The sequence below is a fragment of the Rhinatrema bivittatum genome, chromosome 3 (genome assembly GCF_901001135.1).
Source record: "Rhinatrema bivittatum chromosome 3, aRhiBiv1.1, whole genome shotgun sequence".
Taxonomy (NCBI): domain Eukaryota; kingdom Metazoa; phylum Chordata; class Amphibia; order Gymnophiona; family Rhinatrematidae; genus Rhinatrema; species Rhinatrema bivittatum.
Window position 1 is genome coordinate 15,601,882 of NC_042617.1, and position 19,007 is coordinate 15,620,888.

Genomic DNA, 19,007 nt, shown 5'->3' on the forward strand with positions numbered 1-19,007 from the left:
CTGCTCTTTGGGGAAGACTTTGATCAGCTTATGAAGTCCCTGGGGGAGACCAAGGGGAACAGACTGCCAGAGGATAAGAGGAACACGAGATCTTTTGTGAGCTGACCCCATTTTCGGGAGGCATGCAGATTTTGCCCTTAGAAGGAGGCATCCTCCTTGGGCTCTAAACAATCAACTAACTGACAACATTCCTTTTGGGTGCCCAGTAGGTCAGCCAGAGGCAGTTCTTGTCAGGAAGCCGCAAGCAGAAAGTCAGCCCAATGAGATCAGGCTCGCCCACTCCTCAACTGTGGCAATCGGGGCAGATTGTCCTGGTTTTTCGAGGAGTGGGCCAAGATCACCTCTGAACAGTGGGTACTAGAGATTATTCACTACGGTTATGCCTTAGATTTTTCTCGGCCTCTGAAGGAGTCCTTTCTGGAGTCGCTTTGTGTTTCCCAAAGCAAATGGGCAGAGGTAGATGGGACGCTTCAAAGGTTGCTATCATTGGAGGTCATTCTTCCGGTTCTTCCGGGCGAACATGGTCATGGATGGAATTCCATTTACTTCATGGTCCCCAAGAAGGAGGGCACTTTCTGCCCCATTCTGGATCTGCAGAAGGTGAACCAGAGTTTGCAGGTTCCCAGGTTTCGGATGGAAACACTGCACACAGTGATTGCTGCGGTCCACAAGGGGAAGTTCCTGGCGTCCTTGCACCTCACAGAGGCATACTTACATATCCCCATTCGGGAGGATCATCAGATGTTCCTCATGTTCAAGGTGCTTGGTCAGCATTATCAATTCCGATCTCTTTCTTTCGGATTGGCCAGAGCTCCTCAGATCTTCACAAAGGTAATGATAGTGGTGGCACTATTCCTGCGGAAGGATGGAGTCTTAGTGCATCCATACCTTAATGACGGGCTTTTCTGGGCCAAGACAGAGGAGGAGTGTTCTTGTTCAATTCACCGGGTGATACAGGTCCTGGGAACCTTAGGTTGGGTGATCAATGTGGCGAAGAATCACCTGCTTCCATCCCAGTCATTGGAATATCTGGGAGTGCAATTCGATACCCTGAAAGGCATGGTGTCCCTGACCCAGGACAGGATCTCCAAGTTACAAGGTCAAGTTTGTCGTCTGATTTGCCATCCACTCCCAAAGGTCTGGGACTACTTGCAGGTCTTGGAATCCATGGCTTCAATCCTGGAACGGGTGCCTTGGGCCTTCGCTCTTATGTGTCCCCTGCAGAGAGCTCTGTTGACCCACTGGAGCCCAGTATTGGAGCAGTTTCACATTTCATTGTCCCTTCAGGAGGAAGCAAGGACCAGCTTGACGTGGTAGCTCGCAAGAGCCAATCTGGAAAAGGGCATGTCCCTCGAGGTTCCAGATTGGGTGGTAGTGACCACAGATGCCAGCCTTACGGGCTGAGGAAGTGTGCCTAGGTCATTCGGCACAGGGAAGATAGTCAGAGATGGAACAAACCTGGTCTATAAATCGACTGGAAACCAGAGCAGTGTGCAGGGCTCTCGAGGAATTTCTCCTGCTGGGCCAGGGGCAGATGGTAAGGATATTCTCGGACAAGGAGACAACGGATGCATATTTATTTATTTATTTGTTTGCTTGTTTATTTGTTTTTATATACCGACATTCGTTGGGGATATCACATCGGTTCACATAAAACTGAGAAGTAAATAAGACATGAGATGCTTATTTTTACAGAATAACTTAAAACAGTTAACAAGGAACTAAAACTATACACACATGCTATGTAAACTTGATGGCTTGCATGTTGGGAAATAGTTTGGCAATAGTCACAACGATCTGAATTTATGGGGTGCAAAGGCGCTTGGGGGGTGGAGGAGCTAGGCTTGTGGGTAGACTTGCCCCTTTGCACCTTGAAAGCATAAGATTGGTTTGGGATGGGGTAAGAAAGAGGATGGGTGGGGGGAGGGGGGAGGAAAGGAGGCGGGGGATTAGGTGGACCATAGGGGTTGAGTGGGTTGAATTTCACAGGGCGGGGGGGGGGGGGGGGGGATAGATATGGAATGGGTCGTAAGGGGGCGTTTTGGTAGAAGGGCTAAGGGCTTAGGGGAGTACATTTATTTGCAGTCATTGGATTACTTTTGTTGGTTAGGGCCGAGTTGTGGATTCATGGAGATCCAGGGTTGTGGGTGGGGGTGAGCTAAGTCTCTGGTGTGAAGGCTTTCTTGAAGAGCCATGTTTTGAGGTGTTTTTTGAAGGTTTGAGTCGAGGGTTCAGTTCTGAGTTGGAGAGGAAGGGAGTTCCATAGTGTGGGGCCGGCTACTGATATGGCACATTTTCTCACTGAGGAAAGGTGTACTGTTTTGGGGGGTGGGGGGGACAGTGAGGAGCCTGGAGTCGGTGGATCGGAGACTTCTTTGTAGGGTGTAGGGGATGAGTGCTGTATTTAACCAGTCCATGTTATTGTTGAATATTATTTTATGGATGAGGGTTAAGGTTTTGTACTGGATTCTGGAGATGATGGGTAACCAGTGAAGGTCTTTGAGGATGGGGGTGATGTGGTCGAATTTTTTGTTGTTTGTGATGGATCTAGCAGAGGCCAAGGAGGAGAGTGTTGCAGTAGTCGAGCTTGGAGAAGAGTAGTGCTTGGAGGACGGTTCGATAGTCTTGGGAGTGGAGGAGCGGTTTGAGATTTTTTAGGATTTGTAGTTTGAAGAATACGTCTTTGATCACTGTGGAGATGTGTTGTTTGAGGCTTAGTATGTTGTCGAGTAGTACTCCAAGGTTTTTTATAGATTGCATGAGTGGGTTCTCCATGGGGGTTGGGTTTAGGATTGATGGGGAGGGGTGTGGTGTGGTTGTTTGTTAGGTATAGGATTCCAGTCTTGTTTTGGTTGAGGGAGAGGGACAGTTGTGAAAGTAGTAGAGTTATTTTAGTTAGGAGTTTGTCCCAATTTTTAATGTGTTTTCAAGGGTTTTGTTTAGGGGGAGTAGGATTTGTAGGTCATCTGCGTAGACATAGTATGAGAGGTCTGATTCGGAAAGGAGCTTGCAGAGGGGGAGCATATATAGGTTGAATAGGATGGATGAGAGGTATGAGCCTTACGGGACGCCGTGTGGAAGTGGAATTTGGGAGGATGCTGTTGCATTTATTTGTATCTTGAATGATCTGTGCGTGAGATAAGATTTGAACCATTTGATGGTGGTGTCGCAGAGACCGATTTCTATGAGTCTGTTTAGTAGTGTTTTGTGGTTGATGGTATCGAATGCGGAGGAGATGTCGAGGAGTATCAGTAGGAAAGATTGGCCATGGTCAAGTCCTCGTAGGATTGTGTCGGTAAGGGTGAGTAGGAGCGTTTCCGTGCTGAATAGTTTCCTGAAGCCATTTTGTGCTGGTAGTAGGATGTTATAATTTTCTAGGTAGTCAGAGAGTTGGTTGTTGACTGTTTTTTCGAGGATCTTGGCAATGAAGGGGAGATTGGAAATATGTCAATCACCAAGGAGGCACCAAGAGCCAGGCAGTGGCGTGGGAGGCTCAGTTGCTCTTTGTATGGGTGGAGAGCCACCTCTAGGGGATTGCGGCCTCCCACATAGCAGGAGTAGACAACATTCAGGCCAACTTCTTAAGTCGTCAGCAACTGGATCCAGGCAATGGGAGCCATCCCAGGAAGCATAGAACCTAATTTGTGCCCAGTAGAGGACACTTCAGTTGGATCTCATGGCGACAGAAGCCAACTGAAGACCATGAGATTCTTCAGTCGCAGACATGAGAAGGGCTCGGTGGGGCTGGATGCTCTGGTATGTCCTTGACTGATGGGGTTTCTTCTCTACGTGTTTCCATCTTGGCCACTCATAGATTGTGTTCTCAGGCGCATAGAAGTGCACCCTGGTTCGGTGGTTCTGGTGGCACCGGAGTGGTCATGTCGTACATGATTCGTGGATCTAATGTGTCTGTCAGTGGATGGACCCCTTCCGCTGGCTCATTTGCCAGAACTTCTGTGCCAAGGTCCCATCTTTTCGGATTAGGAGGATCAATTTTGTCTCACGGCTTGGCTTTTGAGAGGTGACGCTTGCATGTGAGAGGCTATTCAGAGCAGGTGATTTCTACCCTTCTCCAGGCCAGAAGACCTTCCATTTCGATGGCATACGTCAGGGTCTGGAAGGTATTTGAGTCCTGGTGTGATCAGCGAGACTGGGATCCCCTTGTCGCACCCGTTCCACAGATTTTGGCATTATTGCAGCAGGGTTTATCCAAAGGTCTAGGGTTCAAGTGTCGGCCCTAGGCTGTCTCAAGGGTAAAGTACAGGGGGAGAATTTGGCCTCTCACCCTGATGTCCTTCATTTTTTGAAAGGGGTTTCAAAAAAGCATTTGAAGCCCCCAATACAGAAGATGTGTCTAGAAAGGAGTCTCAATATGGTCTTACGAGCTCTCTGTGAGGAACCCTATAAGACCTTGTGGACCTTCAGCGGTCTGGTCATGCTTGGGGGTATCCATACCGGTGTTTTGTTCACCCTGCAAGTTAAATGTTTATTTGGTTCTAAGTTTGGGTACAGATTAATACTGAAGGGTTGCAGGTGGAACTCTCGTTTATAGGGGACAACCTCAAAGTTTTGCTCTCTGCCACCTTCTGCTGGTAAGGATGCATAACCCATTGGTCTGGACTGATATGTGGTATTACAGGAATGAAAATTAGCAGGCAAGAACCAATTTTCCTATGTTGCCTTTCCTCTAGGACATGCATGTTTAGATCTTTAAATCTATCCCCATATGTTTTAGAATGAAGACCACTGACCATTTTAGTAAGCACCCTCTGGAGCAACTCCATCCAGTATATATCCTTTTGAAGTAGTAGTCTCCAGAATTGTACACGGTATTCCAAGTATACAGGCGCAATATCATCTTCCTTTTTCTGCTGACCATTCCTTTCTCCAAGCAGTCAAGCATATTTCTGGCTTTTGCTATTGCTTTAGTCACCTGTTTGGCCACTTTTAAGATCATCAGATGCAATCAAGTCCAATACCAAACCTATCCCTTGGGTTTTTGCAGCCTAAATGCATTACTCTGGATTTTTTTTAGTATTAAATCTTAATTGCCAGACTCTGGGCATTGCTCAAGATTCGATAGATCCCTCCTCAAAATTTACTATTACCCTCTTTGGGAAGTCAATACCCAGCCTGAAAGCATGAAGTTTATAAACTTATGTATAGAAATATTTACTTGTTCCTTGAAAGGAAAGTTTGAAAAATAAGATGCCATTTTGCTTCAGTTCTGCTGTGAATTCTGTTAGCTGCTGTCTGTTCAGTCTATCATGCTGGGGGGAGTGATTTATGTAGTTATAACTAAGTAAATTGTGGCCCTTTTGGGTATTGGGTCATATTGATACATTGCAGTTTTGTTTCTGTTATTGCACTGAATTTTTTAATTGTTCTATAATGGATGTCTAAATGGAATAATGGATTATCAAATTTCAATAAATAAATGCTTGTATTTTTATGCTTTTTTGTGTGGTTATACTTTACTTTAATGTCTAATAAATAAACAGTTAATAAAGATTTATGGTGGAAGTTACACAAAACCAAAACACTTTGAAGCTACTATATTTTAAATCAATGTAACATCTTTTTTATATTTCTATTTAGATATGGAGCAAATAACATGCAAAGTAGTAGCTTCTTAGATAATGGTTAAATTCTTATCATTCACTCTTGAGGAGAGCAGTTTTAATAAGAATTTGTGATTTCACCACCCATGAGTTAGAGAAATACATGATTGGTAAAATAGGACATTTCCATAATGGGCAGCTTTTATATATTCTCCATTAGCTTTTCTTAAATTAAATATTGCATAAAAGTTTGTTTTAACAACAGCAATAATTTGCAAGCGTGATAAAATCTGCCTTTGTTTTATGAATGTAGACTATCAAACCTGTAGATATTGCAACAGTGCGAAAGCTTGCCAAACCCCCTCACCTGATCATGAGGATCATGGATTGCGCTCTGCTCTTATTCCAAAAGCGATTAGACGCAGTTACTATGGATCCGGAAAAGCCCTCCCTCAAACCATCCTGGGGAGAGTCCTTGAAGGTAAGCAGATTCTTTTCAAGAATGGATATACAGTGAATTCGCTTGTATGTACTCCATACAGTGATCTGATAACAAGGCTTAACTGTATCTATCTTTCAGTTAATGAGTGCCAGTGGATTTCTAAATTCCCTCCAGCAATTCCAAAAAGATTCTATTAATGAAGAGACAGTGGAGTTACTTCAGCCCTATTTTACAGCAGAAGATTATACATTTGAGAATGCCAAGAAGGTCTGTGGTAATGTGGCAGGATTGCTGTCTTGGACACAAGCCATGGCAACATTTTTTGGAATTAACAAAGAAGTGTTACCATTGAAGGTAAAGAGATTTTTGCTGTTCAGTTAAAGGAAATGGAACATCAAGTTATGCTGTGTAAATGCAAAGTAAACTAACTTTCAAAACAACATTGGTTGGTTATGCAGTGGTTCTAGCCTTTCTCTTCTTCAAGCTTTGGTTCCAAAATTCTTTAATTTATGTCATATTTATTATAGAAAAAAATCACTGGGACTATATTTTGAAAGATTGTTTTCATACTCAAAAAAGGAAAACATTATGACAACTAAGGGAAAAGGAGGGTAGGGAAGTAAGTATATCTAGCTGTGAAAGTGAATATGCACTATGGTGAGGGTACTTCATTTCAAACAGATGGGTAATCTGAAGTAAAATGACCCATTTCCTTAGCATTCAAGCAGATCAATCCCAACGAGTGAGTTATGCACCTCTGCCAGCAGAAGGAGACAGAGCAAAAGCTATGTCACAGTTATGTAGTTCTGTCCGACATCAGCTCACAAGTATTCTCCATCTCCAGCAGATGATGGACATGTATTACCCTTCAAGGGATTGTCTGTGCTTTATAAAAAAAAAAAAATAAAAGAAGAAAGAAGTTGGAAAGGAGATGTCAGAAAGATGAAACATCTATGTAGCACTGCTTGCTTGTCTCCTGAGGTGATACCATGCAGTCCCTCCCTCAGTACAATGCCTTCAATCCAGTAAACTTAACGGGTGTTGATATAAATTCCAATTAACGTCATTCAGCTGTCCCACTTATGTCTCTGGGGAGTTCTGTGAGGTGAGGAGAGAGTGCAGGCTCAGCGTGTTGAACAGTCATTTGGCTAAGCCCTGCTCTCAGGCTTCTTCCATTTTGTGCATCCAATTTAGGAATTGATACTGGGCGTCTAGTTTTAGCGACCAGTTGGATGAGTGGCCTAGGCGCATGGGCTTGGACGAACATTTTTTTGTGCATCCATTCTGGGTGCGCTTATATGCATAGTTAGCTAGGTGCGAGCCTGCATTGGTCTGCATGCTTACAATACGGTGCCCACGGCGAAGAAACCCAAGTGCCTATTTATCTGTGCTGCTTGCCACATCAGGACCATTCAGCAGGAGCCTTTTTTAAGCCTGAGTCAGCACTGCCTGGATGTTTGGGGAGATTTGCCTCCTTTTGACTTTGCCGATGATGATCCATCTCCTCTGTTTGAGGGAAGTGGGACTGAGGGAGACATGGTCCCCTCTCTTGATTGATCCACGGGTCGAGTCCTCGGGGGATACTGGCTCTTAGTTAGTCAGGTTCGAGCCTATGCGGCCTGGAATGGACCTGTTTTCCTTTTCCTGGGCAGAATTCTTTCAGGGATTGCAGACATTTCTATAGGGTAAGTGGCAGTACCTACTAAGGTAGCTACGTGCGCTCCGAGTGCTCCTCCACCTGTCTCCACAGTCAAGTGCTGTGGCGCAGTGTGGTCTGTCAGAGCTTGAATGCAGGTGGATCAGGATGATACTGATGATGATGGGGATGGCTCTCCTGGTGAGGAAGGGGACATTCTCCCAGATTTGGGTTCATATCGAACACTTCTCTGTTTCTTTCAGGGAAGTGAGTTGCCGGGATTGATATCTCAGACCCTGAAGACCCTCGGAGTGGCTGGACCTGATTCCTTGGGGTTGCAGAAGAAGGATCCTATTTTGGTCACCCTGCGCAAGCCTTCTTATTTCTTTCCCTTCTTAGATGCAATCCAGGAGTTGATTGATCTGGAATGGAGTGCGCCAAAGGCATCTTTTAAAGGTGGATGCATCTTGGCAGGTTTATACCCCTTGGATCCCAAGGCCAGAGAGAGATAACATTTCTTTAGGGTGGATGCTTTAGTGTGTTCTGTAATGAAAAGTACCACTATCCCGGTAGAGGGAAGTGCAGCACTGAATGATGCTCAGGATAGGAAAACTGAGGATATCCTGAAGCAAGTCTTTGAGGCAGTGACAATGAACTTTCAAATTGCTTTTGATGCGCCTTGGTAGCTTGGGCTACCTTGTATCTTTGTCAAGAATCTGGGACACTGGGTTCAATCTTGGACCTATGATAGAACCGGGGGCTGCCTTCTTGGCTGATGCAGGCTCTAACTTGGTATGCACAGCCGCCAGAGGAGTTGGTTCAGTTATTGCAGCCAGGCAGCAGCTGTGCTGCGCAACTGATCCATAGATACTATTTCAAAGCCCAACCTTACTAAGCTGCCCTTGCCTTGAACTTGCAGCATCAAGGAACTTGCTTTTGTTTGGCAGTGAATTGGAAAAATTGGCTAGTAAATGGGGAGCGACCCAGGTCCCTTGTTTGCTAGAGGACAAGAAACCCGTTGCCTGGTCTTTTCGGGCAACTGGCCTCTCTAGAGACTACTGGCATTTTCGGCCTTATAGGAGATGTTCTTCCCAGAGATCCCATCCCTTCCACAGGTCTCAGTCCTTTCACCCCAAGGACCTTGAAATGATGCAGGCTCCAAAGGTGAAGCTCTCCGGTCTTCCCACTGAAGGTTTGCGGGCTCATCTGGTGGTGCAGGAGATAGGGGTCACCTATCCCAGTTTTATCACAGGTGAGTCCAGATTACTTTGGATCAACGGGTTCTTGAAGTGATTCGCAACAGGTATGCTCTAGAATTTATTTTCATTCCTCTGAATGCCTTCATGGTTTCTCCATGCAACTCCCCTCCGAAGAGGGTAGAAATGGAAGCGACATTAAAACAGCTGTTGAATCTGAAAGCAGTTCCTGAATTGCAGCAAAATACGGACTGATATTCAATTTAATTTGTCTTGCCCAAGAAGGAAGGGTTATTTCAGCCCATACTGGATCTCAGGAGCATCAACCATCATCTACAAGTCATGCATTTCAGGATGGAAACAGTATGCTCTGTCATAATTGTTGAGGGTGCGCTAGGGAGTGGTCCCGATTCCAGGGAGATTAGTGTGCCATTGGACCATGGCGCAATTGCAGAGGAGCTCCAAGGAAGTGCTGAGGCAAGCAAGGCGTGTCCAAGCACAGGCAGACAGACTGAAGACCAGGAGCTCTGACCTCTGCCAAACCTGAATGCACCAGAAGAGATCCAACAACACAATGCTGATCTCTGGGGTAGCCCTCCAGCCACTCGATAGCCCTTTCAGACCTTCTGCCTGGAAACGGCACATGCGACAGGACAGATAGAGGTCGAGGACAGGCGATGGTACTGGAGCTGGAACAAGACATAGGAACTTGGAGACTTGGACGAGAAGAGGATGCTTGGAGACTTGGACAAGACGAGGATGCTTGGAGACTTAGGCAGGCACTGCCCCTCAGGGTGCCCTACACAGCCTCCTGAGGACTGGTCATGGACCACCCTGTCCCACTGCGTGCCCTACACAACCTGAAGAGGCTGGTCATGGACCACGCAGAGAGTGGGACATGTGCAGGACCGAGGCTCAGGACAAAGGAGGGATCCGGGCAGTGCTCGAAGAAGGAACCAGCTGGAAGAGGACTCCAGTGACCAGAAATGGACACTGGATCAGATACGGTCTGATCCGGTGTCCATCCTGATCAGATTACTCCCAGGAAGCTCGGCTGGAGGCGAGGTCCAGCGGGTGAGGCAAGGATTGAACCCGGAGCTAAGAACTAGCAGATCAGGGACCATCAAACTCAGGAACAGAGGAACAGGAACCTCTGGAGACAGGTATCGAAGAATTGGACCATACAAGGACATCTGAAGACAGGAACATCTGGACATCTAAAAACGAGGAGACGGGATCCGAAGAGAGACGAGGAACCATGGACGAAGACAGGATGAAGGACCAGAAACCACAGATGAAGACGGCAAGGGAATTCTCATGAAGACAGAGTGCCTTGAAGAAGCTGGAATCGAAGCGAAGCCCATTTTTATTTATTTATTTATTTGTGGTTTTCTATACCGGCATTCACGGAGTTCGTATCATGCCGGTTTACATAAAACAAGGGGTGAGCAATACATTATAACGTACATAACTATAACAAGAGAGTATACTTTACAATTTAAAACAAGTGCATAGAAAAATAAGTTACAATAAACAGGGCTGAATCTAACTGGGAGTAGAATAAGAGGAAAGATAGAGGTTTAACAAGAAGTAGAATGTTGCAGTAATTGGTAAAGTCTGGATCAGTTTAAAGGATTATGATCAGTCTTGCTGCATTTGAAGGAAGAGAATCAGTAAGGGTCCAGAAAGGCTTTCTTGAACAGCCATGTTTTAAGTCTTTTCCTGAAGGTTGGAAGACATGGTTCTTGTCGTAATTCTAAGGGGATTGAGTTCCATAGTGGAGGACCTGCTGTGGAGAAGGCCTTTGCAAGGAGCCTGTCCATGAGCGGACAGGCTCCTTGCAAAGGCGTTGGAGAACTGGCGAAGGGCCCTTCATTAGGGCTGAAGAGGAGACACCCTGATGACATTATCGAGTGGGGCCATGGGGCTACTCCCCCCACGGGCTCTTTAAAAAGGGAGAAGAGGTGCGGCCACGCGTCTAAGGAAGGCAGGACCAGGGACAGCGGCAGCCATGCCACGAAGAAAAGGCAGGAGCGGCACTGGGCCGCAAGATAGATCCCGGTGTGGGCGGCTCCTAGCCGTGAGGGTGCAGCATTGACAGCAGCCTCCAGGCCGCATGGAGGCATGGCAGGTGGTCCTGCCCGCTGCAGGAGGAACGATGGCGGTGACCTCCAGGCTGCGTGAGGACAGTGGTGGCGGCCCAGCCCGCTGCAGTAGAAAGGACAACATCGGTGGCCTCCTGGCCACGTGAAGGCATGGCGGCACAGCCCGCCATGCAGGAGGATGGCATGCTGGCCTCCGGGCCACAAAGCTGAACGGCGATGGCTCCGACCGCCGCAGAAGACAGGCGGCGGCCTCCAGACCGCAAAAGACGGCATCGGGGCAGCAGGCCACAGAGGTGAGAGACTGCTTGTGGCTAGGCCCGCGAGCAGCATCGCAACAGTAATGGCTGTCTAAGCAGGGGGGTATCTCACGTCTCTGCATCTGACGGAGGTGTATCTGCATATTCTATTCCAGCAGAAACATCAGCAGTTCTTCTGATTTACTATCCTGGATCATCATTACAAGATTAAGACCTTGACTTTAGGACTAACCATGGTGCCCAGGACCTTTTCCAAGGCCATTGTGGTATTAATGGCAGCCCTTCGCAAGGAGGGCATTCTAGTTCACCCTTATCTGGACGACTGGTTGATTCGAGCCAAGACATTGGAAAAGAGTCTTCGTGCTTCTCGCAGGGTCGTTTCCTTGCTACAGGACTTAGGCTGGGTGGTGAGTCTGACCAAGAACAATTTGCAGCCATCTCAGATCCTGGAGTATCTCAGGGTTTGATGCAATGCAAGGCAGCGCAGAGTGTTTCTGCTGGAGTCTTGTATCTACACATTGATGCTGCAAGTTCAATCTCTGATGAACTCTGTGTGGCCAACCGTGTGGTGTTATCTACAGTCCTGAGGTTGATGGCTGCCACATTAAAAGTGGTTCCCTGGATGAGGGCACATATGCACTCTTTTCAGCATGCCTTCCTCTCCTGATGGAGTCCGTAGTCGCACAACTATGCTGTGAGGCTGCTCCTTCTGTTAGAGCTGAATTCCCAATTGGACTGGTGGTTACATGTGGACTATCTCAGGAAGGGAATTTCCCTGATGATGCCAGATTGGTTGTACTCATCACAGATGTGAGCCTCTGGGGCTGGAGGGAGTTGGTGGTGCAACGGCACTGGAATGCAGCACAGCAGTAGTGGAACATTAAGAGACTGAAGGCATGAGTGGTTCGGTTGGCATGCCTGCAGTTCACTGAGCGGCTAGTGGCTCGGGCAGTCCGGATAATGTCTGACAATGCAACAGCAGTGGCTTATATCAATCATTAGGGTGGAACGAAGAGTCAACAGGTGTCGGAGGAGATGCATGTGCTCATGGTATGGGTGGAACAGTGTCTCCTAAGCACACTGCCATAAACGACAATATCAGCGCCAATTTCCTCAGCAGGAGAAACTTGGACCCAAAAGAATGGGAACTGGCAGATGAAGCCTTTCTGCTCCTAGTGAACCACTAGGGGCTACCGGATGTAGAACTATTGGTGATCTTCAACAATGCAAAGGTTCCACAGTTCTTCAGTCATAGGTGGGACCCAAAAGTGATGGGCATCAATGCTCTTGTTCAGAAATGGCCATGGAACACCCTTCTCTATGCATTTCCACTCTGGCCTCTGATAGGCAGGCTGGTTCAGAAGACTGCAAGTCAAGCCAACACCATCCTTTCAGTGGCTCCAGATTGGGCTTGACAGTCATTGTATGCCAATCTCAAGATACTTCTTGTGGGCAGTCCCCTCAGGCTACCATCTCGGATGGATCTATTACATCAGGGGCCCATTATGCATGAGAATCTGGGTCGATTCTGTCTTACAGTTTGGCCATTGAAAGGTCTGGGTTATTGAAGTGGGGGTTTTTTTGCCTGCAGTAATGTCCACTCTTCTTCAAGCCTGGCAATTGTCTACTTCTCTAGCCTATGTTAGAATTTGGAGGGTCTTTGAGGCCTGGTGTTCTGAGTGAGGTACTCAACCGCTTAAGGTGAATATTCTGTTGATTTTGGATTTTTTACAAGATGGCTTGCTTAAGAGTTTGGTCCTTAACACCTTGAAGGTTCAAGTTGCAGCCCTCGCTTGTTATAGAGGAAGAGTCATTGGAGGGCCTTTGTCGTCCATCTAGATGTGTCCCGTTTTCTGCAGGGATTTAAGCAACTTCATCCTCCGTTATGGCTTTCAGTGCCTCTGTGGGACCTTAACTTGGTCCTTGGGTTTTTGGCAAGTCTGACCTTTTGATGGCTGCGTACTCTTTCCTTGCAGCTGCTTATTTTGAAGACAGTTTTTCTGGTAGCAATCTGTTCAGCACATCAGGTCTCTGAGCTGCAGGCTGTGTTCTACCATGAGCCTTTTCTCCATATGACTCTGGGTCAGACTGTGCCCTCCTTTTTGCCCAAAGTAGTTTCGAACTTTCATGTGAATCAGTCCATTTCTCTGCCTGCCTTGGACAGGGACAGAGATGAAGCTTAGTACTGCTTCTTGCATTTCTTGGATATCAAGCGTCATTTGCTGCAGAACTTGGACATGACTAACACTGTTCGGAAGTCTGACTGTCTTTTGTACTCCATGGTGGAGATAAGCAAGGAGCACCAGTGATGCAAACAATGATTGCCCGCTGGGTTAAGGAAGCCATTAAGGCAGCTTATGTGGCTGATGAGTGTTAGGATTTGTAGGTATCTGGGCCCTGGGCCGAGGAGAGAGATGGTACCGCCCACAGGGAGGAGCCCTGTGAGCCTCAACATCGGGAGGCAAGGTCTCAGCAGACGTCAGACACAGCTGTGGAATAGAGTCTTTATTAGAGAGATAGAAAGGCACTACCCGAGAAGCGGGGAGTGCAGGAGAAAGACACAGAGTCTGTGCGGTGGGGTATACCCAGAGGGAATACCTCAGTAGTGGAGATCTGGTAGTGGTCCACAGAGCGGGGTACACCGATGAGGTTCCTCTGTAGCGATGATTCGGTATTGACCTGCAGCACAGGGTACATTGAAGGGGTTCCTCACTAGAGATGGTACAGTAGTGGCCCGCAGCGCAGGGTACACCGGTGAGGGTTTCCCACTAGAGACGGTACAGTAGAGGTCCACAGTGCGAGGTACACTGAAGAGGTTTCCTACTAGAGATGGTACGGTAGTGGCCCGCAGCACGGGGTACACCAGAGAGGATTCCACACTAAAGATGGTACAGTAGTGGTCCGTAGATTAAAGGTACTCACAGTAAAGAAGGTTCCAGCAGTAACCCCAGGGAGTGGGGATAGGCAGCAGTCCAAGGCAAGAAGGTCCTCAGAGGAACGGATAGCCAGAGACGAGGAAGGGCCCCCGAGGAGCGGGTACCCAGAGCGTCTCACGCCAAATGTGCAGGAACTAGAACGGGAAGTCTGTAGTGAGTGAAGCGGATTCAGCAATGAGGAAACTCCTTGCCAAGTCGTCAGTAGTCAGGGCCAGCTGGCTTAAGTATCGTGGAGTGAAGACGTCATCTGGAGGGGACGCCCCCAAGGTTCCCACCATGATGTGCTTAAGACTGGTCCGGGCACACGTGCATGCGTGCCTAAGTGATCCTGAAGGCAAGATGGCGGTCAGCAGCGCCCATGCCTTCCCAGGGACACTAGGTAGGTATTGCAATCATCGCGGCTTCACTCCGCCTTTCTTTTTCTGCGACTCCTCCTGCTCCCTGTGGACATCTGGCTGCTGCGGCGTCTGCCCGCTGTCCTCTTCGGCATCCCCAGACTTGCTTGGACGCTGCCTCCCGCCATACTCCTCAGGTACCTTAGGGTGTGCGCGTCGCACGGCCCTCATTCTTATTTCCTCTATGGCACGAACCTCAGGAGCATCCCCCTGTGATGATGTTTACGGATGCCAACCTCTGCCTCCTCTTCCAGTACCTCTGTCTGTGTTGTCTCTGCGCAGGAGTTACACCAACTCTGGGAACACACCAAATGACTTCTACAGCAAGCTGGTGAAAAGGCAAAGAAGTTCTACGATGCCCATCCTCGGGCAGCTCCTCAGTTGAACCCTGGAGACAAAGTGTGGCTTAGCACCTGCTTCATCTGCTTGAAATTGCCCTCAGCTCGCTTCGCTCCCAGATACATCGGGCCTTTCTCAGTACTTCGTCGCCTGGGACCAGTTACGTACAGCCTTCGGGTTACCCACTTCACATAAGATCCACAACGCCTTCCACATCTCGCTCTTAAAGCCGCTCATCCTGTCTGAATTTTCAAAGAAACCGCCTGAACCCCAACCTCTGCTGAAGAGGATATAACATATCAGGTTGAGGACATCTTGGACGTGAGGAAGCATGGAAGGCGTTGGGAATATCTCATCTCGTGGGAAGGGTTTGGCCCCAAAGAGAATAGTTGGGAGCCTGCAGCCAACATCCTCAACAAGGAACTGATCAAACAGTTCCATACTTCTGATCCAAGGAAGCCAAAACCCCTGGGGAGTGGCCCTAAGAAGGGGGGTACTGTTACGCCTGTCGGTTGCAGAAAGCTGCAACCACTAATGCTCACCTCTTTCTTTGCTTCATTGACACCGTTGGGGAAAGTGGCGGCCTCCGCTAGCTACCGCTGCCCTACTGTTATTTGTAGGGTTTGGGTGGACCCTTGGACACTGTGGCAGTTGACCACGCCCATGGGGGGAAGTCCCGTGAGGGGCCACAGGGACACCAGGTAGATTGACGGCAGCTGGCGGAGGCCGTCACTTTCCCCAACGTTGTCAATGAAGCAAAGAAAGAGGTGAGCATTAGTGGTTGCAGCTGTCTGCAACCGACGGGCGTAATACTGAGATTGCCTTACCAAAACAGATTAGACGTCATTCCATGAGGGCTCAGGTGGTATCATGGGTGGAACTTCGTTTGTTGTCATCTGCTAAAATTTGCTGAGTGGCTACATGGTCATCTTTACACACCTTCTCCAAGCATTACCACTTGGATGTTAGGGCTAGGGAGGATGCCGCATTTGCGCGGGTGGTACTGACTGGACTGCTGGCAGTCTCCCGTCCTTTTCAAGGTTAGCTTTGGTACATCCCACTCGGAATTGACCTATCCCGAACGCTAAGGAAGGAGAAATTACTACTTACTTGTTAATTTCCTTTCCTTTAGTAAAGGCAGGTCAATCCCAGACCCGCCCTTGGCTGCCAATGTTTGAATTGTGGTTAGCCTTTCTTTGGGTGAGTTATAACAGAGTATGTTTCCTGTTTGTCATTGAAAACTGGTAAGTGACTTTTCTAGCCCTAAGTTTGCTAGATATGTTCCTTTTTTTTTGGCTGAGATCAGTGTTCCTGTTGGTTGAGAAACATGATTGTTTGTTGATAATAATGTTCAAGTATAATCAGTTTTGTCCACAGTTTGGCTTTTCCAGAGAATATTGGTGGGCTGATGTTGGGGCGGGACTACATAGCTGTGATGTCAGTTTTTGCTCCGTCTCCATCTGCTGGCAGAGGTGCATAACCCATTCATTGGGACTGACCTGTCCTTACTAAAGGAAAGGAAATCATCAGGTAATTTGTCATTTCTCCTTTTGTTTTGTTCAGATCACCCAAAACAAATGCACCATTCGTTTGAAAACCCTGGAAAATGTTCAGGTGTTTTTGTTTTGGGAAATAGTGTGCTGTATTAGCTAATAATGCACACTATTTCCCCCCTCAAAAAAAAAAAACCATATGGCACCTGTCAATAATTGAGGCTGAGGACCACCGAGCTGGGTTGAGCTAAGTACAGCTGGGGCCTCCACAGGCCCTTCCATGAGGGTCCAGATCAAGAAGGGGGCAGAAGTGATCCCCACTTATGCCTGCCTCACTGGAATCTTTTTTAAATTGGTACAGGCTGGCCCTAAGACCTGCACCAAGTGTGACATCAAAATTGCACTGGTCTCAGGGCTAGCTTGTGCCATTTTCTTGTATGGCTGTACAAACTGACACTAGTCAGCCTTGGGACTAGGACCATTTAGACATCATGCTTGCTGCAGATCTCAGGGCTGGCACGCAGGATTCCAGAGAAACCGGCATGATTGGTGATCACCCCAGCCACTTTCTTGTGCTTGGACTCTCATACAATGGGTAAGTGAGAACTAGGAAGATCCTCAACTCTGGCAGAATTCCAGAAGGGGCCCAGGGATTCCCCACCTGGGCATGCCATTAACCAGATATATGGAAGAGTCAGCTTCCAAATCACCACATCTTCCCAAAGTATTTTGGACTACCAGGAAAAGATTCCTTTCATGAAGTCATATTGATATTTACATATTTAGACAGTAAAAATATTTTTCTTTTTAAGGCTAATTTAGCAAAACAAGAAGGACGTTTGAAAATTGCCAATGATGAGTTAGACGTAGCTCAAGCGCAATTAGATGAGAAACAAGCTGAACTGGATAAAGTGCAAGCAAAATTTGATGCAGCAATGAAGGAGAAAACGGTGAGATAAACTGATTATGTTAATACATTAAAACAAACATTCATCCTGAAATAGTGGCAAAAAACAGTGTAACCCTTAGCGAGATTTTAACCCCAAGGGCTTCTCCGACTAATAAATTTGCTCCCATGCTTGACTCTTAATCCTGGGGGGATTCTTTTTATGGCGGTAAGCTCTTGCTTGTGGCCCGGACCATGGTGTTTGGCTACAAAGTCAGGCTGATGCATAATCATGCACTGAGGCTAGCGCAAAGGTTAATGAGTGCTTGGGCGTGCGTTTTGGACTTGCGTCCATTACTCCCGATGCAAAACACACATCCAAACTCACGCGTAGCTAATAGCGCTCATCTCGTGTAAATTTCATGTAGATGAGGCTATTAGATACTACCCCACGATGCGAAAAAAACCCCGTGCATACGAGGCACACATTCTAACCTATCAAATTTTACGCCTGCTCTTTCCGCGCATCACTTAAAAACAAAAAAACTGTTTTCTGTGCTTCTCCCTACTTAATATCATTGCGATACTAAGTGGGAAGAACCACAGAAAGCAGCATCATGCAAAAAATAGTCTTGATGTAAAAAAAAAAGTTTCGGGGCGCTCAATAATATACACTCACAGTACACATGCTCAGGACCATGTATATTGTGCGTGCGTATTGTACCAGTAAATTAGCTGCTGTGGGATAGAACGGACGCTCATAAATTAAGCATCCATTTTGATAACCTGCACACACAGGGCACTTAATATAAATATATTCACTGCTTCACTTAACTGCCAATTGATCCATTTACTGTCACTTGTCAGTGAAAAGGACCAATCGGTACTCCTGGGGGAATTCTGCACATAAAAATTGAAAATTCTACAACAAAAAATTGAAGATTCTGTGCACACATTTTCTAAATTCTGCAAACTTCTGCACATTTATTTCTCAAAATAACACAATAAGTTTTACAAATTATTGTGCATTTCAGTGCAATCCAGTATTTTCATGAGAGGAGGTAAACAGGAACAGAAGCAGAGGTTAAAGAAGTATTCACATCTCCACCTACTCTAGGCCAGGGCAGCAACCCACGCCACTGGACAGCTGAGCAGACAATGACCACTGCTGCTACCTGAATCAGAAAGCTAGCTCCAAGCCTCACATGCCAGCAGCAGGAGTTACATTTAATCAAACATCTCCCACTACTGTGGGACTGGTCTCGTGTAGCAGGAGATGATGTTTGGTTAAACGCAACCTCTGTAGCGGAAGTCAGAGTTTGCTCAGATGTCCAGTGCCAGGGCACACATGTCAAAGGTTGCAGACCTCTGACAGAACAAATGGAAATATGAATCCCCCCTTGGCCTCTGCCCCTGTCCCCATTCACTTGCTTTCCCCTCATACTTCAAGCCCCCACTAGAAACATTCTCTCCCCCTCCACTCCTCTCTCTCTCCCCCTCCCCCCTCCCCTCTCCTGTCTCTCCCCCCTCCCCCTTTCATTCTCTCTCTCCCTCACTCTTCCCCACTCTCTCCCCTCTCCATCCCCATCTCATTCTCTATCTCCCCCTCATCCCTCCCTCTCTCTCTCCCACTCTCCGATTGTAGGGTCCTGGTGATGGTAGAGTGCAGCTTGCTAACCTCGCCTGTGCCTCACTGCCTCTGCTCTCCTTGCGGAAACCTTGCCTGCGATGCCTCTGCTCTCTGTGCACACGCCCGTGCCT

At 47.4% G+C, this 19,007-nt stretch overlaps 1 protein-coding gene across 1 annotated transcript in view; it reads left to right on the plus strand.

Annotated features, from left to right (window-relative positions):
* Positions 1-19,007, plus strand: part of DNAH8 (dynein axonemal heavy chain 8) — a 1,926,251-nt gene that overhangs the window by 1,502,986 nt on the left and 404,258 nt on the right. Inside the window, 3 exon segments of the mRNA XM_029592920.1 lie at positions 5,875-6,042; positions 6,142-6,357; positions 17,173-17,310. Coding sequence (XP_029448780.1) covers positions 5,875-6,042; positions 6,142-6,357; positions 17,173-17,310 — 522 coding nt within the window.